We start from the raw sequence: 10887 nt of genomic DNA, 5'->3' as shown, positions 1-10887 counted from the left end.
GGAGTTTTTGTTTATTTGTTGGTTCTCCAATAGTATTTCCTAAGTAATAAATGATGTTTTACTTGCATATAGAGTGGAAGAGGTGGCTATTACAAGGAAGGGCCTTATTGCCCAAAAGACTTTCTCAGCCACTGGGACTGTGATCATAGGAATTAAAGATGGTGAAGGATTCTTCCCAGAGAAAAGGGCAAGACTCTCCCACAGACACTGAAGTCAATCTCCAGTGGCCTTTGTGCCATGTCCCTTGGCAATGGCAGGAACGGCCTTTATCCACAGGGGAGGACTTTGGGTTTCTTGGTTCATAGTGGTCCCCATTCTTGTTTCTATATAGGTGATCTGACACCTATACAGATAGCTCAACTAACGCCGTGGCCTCCCAAGCCATTGTCTTCTTACATATAAGCGCCCCACTGTGACTAAAACTTAAGTTCTCTCAATAGTCACCCCCCAACACCTGGAATACAGTCAGGCATACAGCAGCCACCAAGGATACTTATTTCTCTTGGTGCCCCATCCTTGAACTTAAGACTCCTACTCACAGACCTCCACACTGGGCCTTCATCTACCTCACATACTTTCCGTTCTCACATCTGCCTAGGTTATACTATCCAGTCTCTCCCACCCACCTTTGCAACTGCTGTTTTATTTTTTTTCTTTCATTTTGAATTTTAATTAATCTAGTATAATTTATTCAGATTACACCCAGATTGATAGCCCCTTGCTTGTGTCTTCCCATTCGTAACTGTTTTAAATCAGGCAGCCAAGGTCTAGGTTCACACTCACTGCTCTTGGTCCTGGGCTCTTATTCTCAATGCAAAGGACAAAAGCCAAGCCTTGAAGTAAAGCGATACTCGGACCGGCTGCTATACCTGGAATGCCAGGCACGCTGTTATCTCCGCCCCTTCCTGGCCCTAATCATAAGCTCTCTGCACTATCAGCATTTTCCTACACTTGACATCTCCTCTCTACGTCCTGTCTGGACAGTGCATTCTCCCAGGCTATCCAGCAAGCCAGGCTTTTTATCTCCAGTGTTCAGCTTCTCCCCGGCCATAGCACACTCTTCTTCCACGGGAAAGCATTTCTTTTGTTTGGGTCTCTCTAACCACTCACATTTCTGTACATCTTTCACCCCCATTTCTCAAAAGGAGAGTCAGGTTCTTTTGAAATAGTTCCGAGACTACAATCCCCATCACTCTCCCCCCACAGAAAGCCTCCCTCCCCTACAGGAGAGCAATGTCCGATCTATTCCAGAGAGATGTGTTAACTTCTCATTCTCAGGAGTCCAAGCACTGAGATGGAAGCTTTGCCAATGGTTCTTAAAATGTGACCACCTACCAAAAAAAAAGCAATAAACTCAGAAATGGCAAATAGATTTAATATAGAATGTCGACTTCAATTGATTGATAGTGGCTGCCTAGAGTGCTGGGTTGAGTAATAAGTTTCTGAGAGCGCACCCTGGCTTGAGAAGAAGACGCTGCGATTATTAGCAATATCTGCAAACACAAGTAAAGGAAAACCATTCAGTTGAGATGTAGCAAACAGGACACAGCAACATCACAGCAGTGTCTCTGCACACACGCCATCTTATCCCTACCCAGGATTCCTCTCCCCATCCTACCCCCATGAGCCCCAGCTGCCTCACTGCCGCCATGACAAATACCTGCATCTCACTTATAGGAGAAACCACAGGCACCAGAGCTGCTGCTGGTATTGGCCCCAGCTCCACTAAGGCCAGCGAAGAGCCCAAATGTGAGAGTGGCAGTCAGGCTGGAGCTGGTACTGAAGCCACCACTGGCACCAGCACTGGCACTGGCACTGGCACTGCCACCGGTACCAACACTGGTACCGGTACTGGCACCGGCACTGGCACCACCACTTCCTTGGGCTTTGGCTTTAGTTTCCGCTCCTGCTTGGATCCGGGCCTTTGCCCAGGGTCCAATATCAGCTTCGTCCCAGTTGCAGGGCCCAGCTGCATTCTCAGAGCCGAGCCCGATGCCCATCTGAGCTCTAATCTCAGCCCTCGCCTTGGCTTCAGCAGCAGCCTCAGCTGCAGCCTTCAAATCTGCTTCCATTGCCTCTCGGTACTGAGCTGCCCATTCCTTGGGATCCTTCTTTTGCACCTGCAATGGAAATAATAAGCCTCAGAGGTTCATGATCAGAGAACGCAGCACCTTCTGTTTGCAAGGTGCCATACTACACATGGTAGACCACATAACAATACAGTAACGCAAGCTGTCCTGCCCTGGCCATTCCGTCTCTTCACCACCACTTAACTGGCTCCATGATTCGGATACATCACCTGCCAACTTCTTTGAGGCTGTTCTCACAGGGGAATACAACAATGCCGTACCCGTTGTGAGGATTCAAGGCTCTAGATACAGTGCTTGCCACCGTGTTTGATAATTCAGAAGCTTGAACATATCCAGATATGAGCTTCAGGATGCTCTGAACACCGAATCCCCCATCCCGGGGTACTCCATGGCCTTCACATGCCAAGTGCAAATGGTTCTCCAATTACCTTACAAGCAAACTTGAGAACTTTCATCTTGCTGGTCTCATAGTAAGAGCGCAGGCCCCAGAAGAACTCATACTCAGGAGGATTGCTATTGGGTACTCTGGCGTAGTCCAAATACCTTTAAAAAAAAAAAAAGAATCAAAGTCTATTCCTAGGGTCCACTCAGGAATGGACTAGATAGGCAGTAGATGCACACATTCCCAACCAAATACTTCAGGCCTTCCCCCAAATGGAGCCTTATCCTACTGATCATGCCGAAAAGCCAATGTGGAAGAACTGGGGGGAAACATGTTGGGCACTTGCTCACAGGGGACACAAGGGTTGTGTTCCTTGTTACAATGGCCCCAGATTCCTGTTGGGTGTGTTGTAAACAGAGAAGTAACTCTTCAGGGTCCCTGCTCTGAGCACACCACACTGCAAGGATTTGGAAGGAGGAATAACGAAGCTCTGGAAAGATCCACTATTTTTAAAAAAAAATTGAGACAAGGTTTCTCTGTGTAGCCCTGGCTGTCCTGGAACTCATTTTGAAGACCAGGCTGGCCTCGAACTCAGAGATGCCTCCCTCTGCTTCCCACCTGCTGGGATTAAAGATGTGCACCACCACGGGCTGGTGGAAATTAATTTTTATCAAGTGCTACTTAGCAGAATAAAAAAAAAGTCAAGTTTTAAACACAACTTTTATTTGCTACCTGTGTAAGCTAGAGCAGATGACTTTATTTCGCTAAGACTGTTTTTACACATGTACAAGGGTGCTAATAACCCCTCTCTCACAGAGCTGTTCTGAAGCCACATCTGAAATAAACATCTATGACTGCTCCCAGAAACCACCTGCCACTAGCATATATACACGCACACATTCAGACCACAAACGCATGCACAGAACATATCCATCATCAAAAGAGACAAAATGCATGGAACACACCAGCAGAAGAGCAACGGCACTTACTTCTGCTTCACAAACTCATCAGTAATGAGCTTCTTCACGTCCCCAAAGAGTGAGTGATGTATCCTGAGAAAATAGAAAGCTGAATAAGCAAATAAATATAATCAGATCTGTTATACTTCAGAGGTGCTGGCAGAGGCATGTCCAAGATAGAAAAGACAGTTACACCACAGAGAAAATTCCATGGAAGTTCAAGAAATGGTGAGAGGGTGAGCAGAGACGGGAGCCATTTCCCCATCCATGCAGGTCAGAACCCCGGGGGCCCACTCCCCAGTCCAGTATTTGCCCCCCTCCTCTGCTCCATCAGACCACCAGGCTGAAGCAATCCTGGGACCGTCCTCTCTTGCCAAAAGACAACACGGACAGCAAGTGCTGAGAGAGCCCAATCATACCCAGGGCGCAGCCCCAACTTGCGCAGCACCTCCCAGATGACAGCTGCAAAAGGAGGCAAGGAGACAAAGACAGAAAATGAGCACCTGGAATTCACACAACAGCCACCTAGTCAACTGCATGCTCAGCCACTCACCCTCACTGGACCGATTTCCATTCATGAAGATGATGCTAAGAAGCACCATGAGGAGACCCAGCTTGGGTGAGTCCTTGGTCCTAAGACAGAGAAAGTTTGCATCCAGGAACCATCTATAGCTCAAGGCCTACGGAACTCATTAGGTCAGCCTCTCCCAGATTCCTCAGATACAAAGACTTCCGCCCACTCTTCAGTCCCAGCTATCTACGGCCCGAGGCAAGGTGCTTTCACTCTAGAGCCAAACTCTATTCCCGGAAACAGGAAACCACTTGCTACCCTACCCCACCTAGGGTTAGGACAGGGAAGAATGTTGTCAACCTAGGCCATGTGGGCATTCAGTCAACAGGAGCCATTCTTTCTCTCCCAAAGCCCCAAATTCCCAGATGGAGCCCTAGTGATACTCCCGCCCTCAGGCACCATGGTCCACACCAGAAACCCCTCCCTCCTCTGGAGGCTGCCCTTCCACAGCCAGGCCGGGCACTCGGTAGAAGGCACAAGCAACAACAGCAGGCTCATTTCCAGGGAGTCTGTTGGGAAGAAAGCCAACCGGACAGCAGGAGTGCCCCACTCCAGGCTCTGAAACCCTTCTCTCAGTCACACTCTGGCCCCACTACTGCCCACAGCGATCCAGCCATACGTGGGAGCTGGACAGGGGCGTTTAGACCCTCGCTCCTAAGAGGACATGGAGAGAGGGATGGCTGGAAGCAGAAGCCCGTTCCCACCCTAGCACTTTCCCAGCTTACGTTCCCAGTATGCCCGCATCAGTGGGCTCTAAGGTACTGAGAAGAATATACAAGTGGTCACTCTTGTCGATTTCCTTCAGTTGGATTCCAAATACCTGTGGATGAGGAGAAGAGCTTATAAAATGATAAAGCTCAGCTTCCTGTAGCTCCTCTCATAGCTAAGGGTTTGTGTGTGTATGTGTGTGTAAGAGAGGGGGTGGTGAATGAGGTTAATGGTATACGGTATATAAAGCACCAAGCTAAGTGCGTATTACACACATAACAAGCACAGGGTGGTTGTCCATAGCATCTTTGTAATCAGTGGGAGTTTAGGGAGACAGAGAGGCGAGCATCCGCAATACATGTGATGGGGTATCCAGCCGCAGCAGAAACCAGGACTAACCTTCATGGCTTTAGTACTAGCTGTGTTCCCACCAGTGACTTGCTGTATGGTCAGCGGCTGCCCGTCCCTAGGCTACCATGTGCTCCTCTACACAGTGATGTCGAGGTGATGTATTAGGTCTCTGTGCTTTCCCCATCCACCACCCACTCAAGGAGAGTGGTCATAGACCTTTTTTTCTCTGTTTAAAGTCTCCCCGGTGCACCCATCCCCCTAGAGCTGCCCTTTCACCTTCTCCAAGGAATAGCCTGCTCGTTCAATGATTTCAGGGTAAACATCAGTATATTCTTTGATGATGTCCTTCAGCATATCTGCAAACGGAGAGTGTTACAAGCATCTGTGCTATAAGAAATACCAGGTGACCCTCACGCTCAATCAACAGACCCTTTGTCGTCCATGCCATGGGTGGGGTAACTAGCTTTGGGGCTTAGCACTAGAGATCTCACTGTTGGGGAGAACTTTGGGAGAGGAGACAGGAGCGGGAGAGTGAAAGATGTCCTGAGCACATGGGAGAAAAGACAAGAGGTGGCAGAGCTCAGGCGAGGGAAGGTGTTTGTAGGACTCTACCTGAGCGCCTGATGGGAATCTTCGTCTGATCTTTAGCCAACAGGTACTTCACCAACTCGTTTGCCTAGGAGAGAAATGGTGAAAAGAAAAAAAAATTAAAAAAAAATTTAAAAAAGAAAAAAGAAAGAAAGAAAACAATCGCAGGAAACTCCAAAGCACAACAGAGAAGATGTCAGGCAAGGCGGTGGGAAAGGTGGGATGCAGCGAATGGAGTTCATACCCTTCCTTGTAAAAGGGCCACGTCTCTGGGTGGGGGAGCTTCAGGTTCTTGGGATGACTGCAGCTTGGCAGCTCTTCTCCGGGCCTTGCCTCTCCGAGCTCTAGGTGATCTCAGGGAGAGCAAAGCTCTCCGAGCCCAAGCAGCCAACCGAGTCCTTGATGCCCTGCGGGCCCAGAAGGCTATGGGGCCCCTTGAGGCTCTGCGGGCCATTGAGGCCATTAGGGCCTTTGAGACCCTTCGGCCCCCTGTGGTTTCTGAAGCCTGACTCTGATCACTGGTGCCATCCTCTTCCCTGTCCGGGTGTTTCTCCTGCATTAAAAGAGGGGGCGGTGGACTTCAGCAAGTGACAAAGGTGGTGCTTCCTCCTAAGCCCCTGTCTCTTCTGGGATCTAACCCCCTAACCCTCCTGCCCTTGCAGGAAGAGTCTGCCTCTCTGGACACTAGCCATCCTGAGTCATGGGCATTATCACTGACTACCAGTTGGGAACTTCCTCCCTGAGTGGATCAGAACAAGTCAGAAATAAGGCCCAAGGCTTCTTGTCTTCCTACATCCACCACTGACTCTGCTTCTACCACCCGGACTAGCCTTCTTTTTTTCTGGACATCAGTGTCCTTCTCTATAGAAGGAAACCGTAAGGGGTTGCTTTCAGATATGATACTATGTGTGTGAATATGCCCATCTCAAGGCCAGCAGCGTAGAGCTGCTTTGTAAATGCAAACCGCATCACATCGAGACTGCAACTATGGAGATTCCTGCCTCATCCCCCTCCCCTCCAGCCTGTGAGCTCTGTGGATACAAGAACTATAACACATTCCTCTTAGTGGTCCCCATGTCTTCAACAAGCACAGGAATCTTTTCTCATGTCGGCAGCACAAATGAATCAAATGACAAAGTCGAATGTGGGGAAGCAAGGACGGCGATGGCAGAGGTCTTACCTTTTGGGTATTCTTGGCTTTGACCTTGGGCCGAGTATCCTGATTCTCCTGAGCCTGAACAGCTGCACCCTCAGGCTCTGGTTCATCCGCCCCAGCCTGAGAGGCAGCAGCCTCAGTCTCTGGGGCCTTTGTATTGACCTTCGGTTCAGCAACGCAGGTGACCTTTTTGGTCTGGGTTGCAGGCACTGCCACGGCCTGCAGGTCAGCCTTCTGCGCCTTGGTGTCAGCTGCTGGACTCTTGTTTTCAGCTGCCAGAACCTGGGTATCAGTCAGCTGTGCGGGAGGTGAGGCCGGGGTGGCAGCTGCCTCGGGAGCCTCTGGGGCCTTTGAGACCTCAGTGGCTTTTGGGTTCCCAGAGGCTTCTGGAACCTTTGCAGGCTCTGAGACCTCCGGTACCTTTTCAGCCTTTGGTGTCTCTGAGACCTCCAAGTTCTGGGTCACGGTCAACAGGTCCTGCATCACGGAGCCAGAGCCGCTGTCCTTTTCTGAAGCTTTGCCCTGCAGAGGGAAGCAGGGAAGGTTCACTGACTTTCTTCTCACCCTCAACGATGCAAACGGTCCCAAAATTCTAAGGTTGCGCTTCTCTGACCTGCGGTGTGCTCTGACCACCTCAGCCTAAATAGGCCTCCCCTTCCCCTGAGTAAAAAAGTAATGACAGAAAAAGGGCCCGGGCCCGCCCACCCTCTCTTCCCCGTTCCTCCTGGCCTCCCTTCCAGTGGGGAGAGGGGATGCATCCAGGCAAAGAAGTGGGTGTAGAGTGACAAGGATGGAAGAAGCTCCAAGGATTTGGAGCAGCAAAAAGGGGCTGAAAAGGCAAAGCGGCAAGAAAGAGTGGGGAGGGATCAGTCTTACCTGAAAGCGAGCTGGATCTGCACCACTCTCGCTTGTCTCAGACATGGCTCAAGTTCACCTGGCAAAGCTGAGTTTGAAGAGAAGGCCTGGGTCAAGTGGAGAGCCCGCTGCTGCACGGTGTAGCCCTTGTTCTGCCCAGAAGCTGATCCTCACCTTCTATAGAGCACCAATGTCCAGCCCCTTCCTGAGCCTCAACCAGTAGATTCTCAGATACAGAAATTCAGTCTCTAGGTCTCAGTTCTCCGCAGCCGCACCCTCCCCTCCTCCAGGAAGATGTGCCAGCGCGGCAGCTCTGAGGACCCCGCCCCCTTTTCCCAGCGCACCCCCCCCCCAGCCGCAGGCCTAGAGTGCGCATGCGCGTCTGCTGCAGCGCCCTTTCAACCCCGCCTGCTTTCCCAGTACAAACCCGTTCTTTGAAGTCCACCGTGCACATGCGCATTCAGCAGCTGGCCCTGTCTCCGTGCGAGTCCTTCTCAACACGCCCCTTTCTAACTATACATAAAGCGCATGCGCAATGGCCACGGTCTCAGTCCAGCACCCAGCCCCTACACACGCCCCTCTCCAGGTCCGCATTGCTGTTCGGCCCCGCCCCCTCCCCAACAAGCCTTCCTTCTAAATTGTCGCAGTGTCTGGTGGTCCCAGCCCCTCCCCTACTCACGTCCACCCTATCAATTTCACAGGGCCTTCAGGTCCCGCCCTTTATCCTAACACGCCCCCCTCCAAACGGTAAAACCCAAATTGGTTTGGCTCCTTCCCTGTAACACCCCCTCCTCAACTCAGTATTGAACTAGTGATTCCATCTTGGGCCCAGCCAAACGGGGTCCAGTCCCCTCCCTCCCTAGCTGGATGGATTCGGTAAGATTTGGCTCTTAAGGCAGATTTTCTCCAGATCCCAGAGGGTGGGGCCGACCCCTAGCAGGCTCTCATCCAAAGCTGGGGCCCATAGCTCACCTCGTCCTCCTACAATTCCCAAGTGCGTCCACTCTCTCCAAGCCCCTCCGAAACTCAGATACTGCCCTCCCCACTAAAGGCCGGAAGTGGTCCCGCCCCTTTCCGCCTCCCTAGGGGGCCTCCGTCCCAGCCCGTCTGCCCCTCCCCCTTCAACACTTCTTATTCCCCCCCTCCCTATTCCCTCTGCCTGACTCCGGACTCCCTATTTCCCATCGCATTTCCTATTTACTCTACAAAATCTCTTCCCATTCCGTATATCCTCCTCTGTATTACCTGCGTGCGCGCGCGCGCGCGCACACACACACACACACACACACACACACACACACACACACACACACACACGTTTCTTAACCCTTCTCTACATCACCTATTCACGTCTCTGGATCTCGTCTTCCCCGTCTCATTTCCCCGGATTCCCTGTTCTCCTCACAACATGCACAGTTCACCCTTTTCTCCCCTCCACCCCCGCCAGACTCTGCAGTCCAGTTTATATACAGCTTACTACTTTCTTGGTCGTCCTTAGTCCCACACCTCACTAAATGCAGCACCTCTGCTCCAGCTACAGTGGTCAAATAAGAATTGCCCACCTGTCCAGCTGTAGGTTTCAGGGGGCTAGAACCACTGTCTGGTCGCCAGGAAAGCCCAGTCTTGTCCCCTCACCTTGTCCTCCAGTGAGTCTGGGATGCGTGTGCTCGCTCCTCAGTCCCTCTCGAAGTCTCAGCCTCCTGGACTAGAGCTGCAGACAGCCCAGCCCAGCCCAGCCCCTTTCCGCAGCCCCCTGCCCCCCGCCCCCCTTCCTCGGGGGTGGGGCAATGGGGCCCTGCTCAATGCTGTCTGACGCCAAAGCCCGTGTTTATACCACTGTACCAGGCTCGGTCTGAAGCCCTTCCAATCCAAACTGCCCCATGAAAACGATTCATTCATTGAATTTATTTATTTTATATCGTTATTTTTCTTTACTACAAACGTAGTGTGTTGTGTGAAAATCAGAAAAATGCAGAAATATGTAACAGACAAGGAAAGGCTATCTTTAGTCTCCTTCCCCAGAACTACTCATGATTAACATTTTAGTTTTTTACTTCATAGTCTGATTATTTGTGTTTTCACCCTACACGGGCTATACTATACCTACTCTTCTTTAAGTGCTTTTTCAGTCATGTATTCAAACCTTTTCCTTAGTGGTATTTTTCTTAGTAAAGTATCATGTTTTCTTGAATAGATGTCCTATAATTTATTTACTTGGTTCAGCTTGCATGTGTTTTTTGGATTGTTTCCCTTTTTTCAAACTGTTAATGAACAGTGATACACGGAACATCCTGGTGTCTATATTGGACTCGTGTGTGTGTGTGTGTGTGTGTGTGTGTGTGTGTGTGTGTGTGTGTGTACACATATATATGTATATATATATACATTTGCTGATTCAAATCAGTTGAAAAAGACTTGCATTTTCAGAGTTAGTTGTATGAAGTAATGAGTTTTATTATGGCATTTATATATTCACCCCATCAATGTTTCTCATTAGTTTGAAATGACACTTCTGTTACCTAATACATTCACATAAGCAATTGAGTGTCTTTAACAGGGTAGACAAAAGTATCATTAGCAACAGAGCATGTGAATGCAGACACAGAAAAGGCTGCAATTCTATAAATTATATGTAAAAAACTATAACTCATGACAGTTATGGACATAAAATCCAAGATCTTTCTTATATGCAAACAGTCACTAGTGTGCTTCATGAGATCACCTTTGCCTTTACTAAAACAAATTATATATAATGAATCCCTGTGCTCTATGGGCAATTTGATTCACATACATCATCAAGGTAGGTTTATATACTCCTGTCTCATGTTCTCCCAAAGTTGTAGTGTCACCCTGCCGCTTTCTTACCTTAGAGAAGGCTCTTGCTTTCTTCTGATTCTGATGCCCCAAGTTCCTACCCTTTCCAAGTTACGACAAACCTGCAATACTAAGGCAATAAAGTTCTCAAACCTGGGGGCATGGAGGGGCCTTGGAAGCACCCAACAGCTAGTGGCCACATGGAAGTTGGAGGTGTGTGCTTTAGAGAGAAGGTCTGAGGTGTTGTATTGGGATTGTGTGTCTTCTTGGAAATAGACCTTGGTAGTTCTCCAAACAAGCTGCGCTTGTGGTTTGGCCTAGAGTGTTAGCAGGGGAGATAGTGAGGAGATCGGCAGAGGTGGGGTGGGGTGTGCATTAGGACTTTAGGAGTAATTGGGTTGTGGAGGGATGGA

The 10887-nt window shown here is 49.7% G+C and overlaps 1 protein-coding gene across 4 annotated transcripts; it reads right to left on the bottom strand.

Annotated features, from left to right (window-relative positions):
• Positions 1 to 1354: 1354 nt before the first annotated feature.
• On the bottom strand, positions 1355 to 9394 carry MAGED2 (MAGE family member D2). Of its 4 annotated transcripts, none has more exons than XM_084790206.1 (13): positions 9296 to 9394; positions 7682 to 7748; positions 6830 to 7327; positions 5894 to 6202; positions 5674 to 5737; positions 5338 to 5417; positions 4728 to 4822; positions 3985 to 4064; positions 3851 to 3893; positions 3462 to 3524; positions 2519 to 2633; positions 1661 to 2120; positions 1355 to 1493 (listed from the first exon to the last, which is right to left on the bottom strand). In XM_084790206.1, exons 2-12 carry the CDS (start codon positions 7724 to 7726, stop codon positions 1668 to 1670), a joined length of 1845 nt encoding a protein of 614 aa, XP_084646332.1. In that variant the 5' UTR covers positions 7727 to 7748; positions 9296 to 9394; the 3' UTR covers positions 1355 to 1493; positions 1661 to 1667. The 4 variants fall into 4 exon arrangements, with proteins under 4 accessions (XP_084646332.1, XP_084646333.1, XP_084646331.1 ...); XM_084790207.1 differs by having other exon boundaries at positions 9223 to 9361; XM_084790205.1 differs by lacking the exon at positions 9296 to 9394 and adding an exon at positions 8633 to 8722.
• Positions 9395 to 10887: the final 1493 nt, after the last annotated feature.

This window comes from Acomys minous (genome assembly GCF_964271855.1).
Source record: "Acomys minous genome assembly, chromosome: 7".
Classification (NCBI taxonomy): Eukaryota; Metazoa; Chordata; class Mammalia; order Rodentia; family Muridae; genus Acomys; species Acomys minous.
Note: the sequence above shows the minus strand (reverse complement) of the source record. Positions and strands in the feature narration are given on the sequence as shown.

Bases quoted from the DNA above. Each gene is read 5' to 3' on its own strand.
- MAGED2 (XM_084790206.1), bottom strand. From the start codon at position 7,726: ATGTCTGAGACAAGCGAGAGTGGTGCAGATCCAGCTCGCTTTCAG. The intron at 7,328-7,681 runs GTAAGACTGATC...TTCCCTCTGCAG, and splicing joins CAGATCCAGCTCGCTTTCAG to GGCAAAGCTTCAGAAAAGGA. The intron at 6,203-6,829 runs GTAAGACCTCTG...CTTTTAATGCAG, and splicing joins AAGCCAAGAATACCCAAAAG to GAGAAACACCCGGACAGGGA.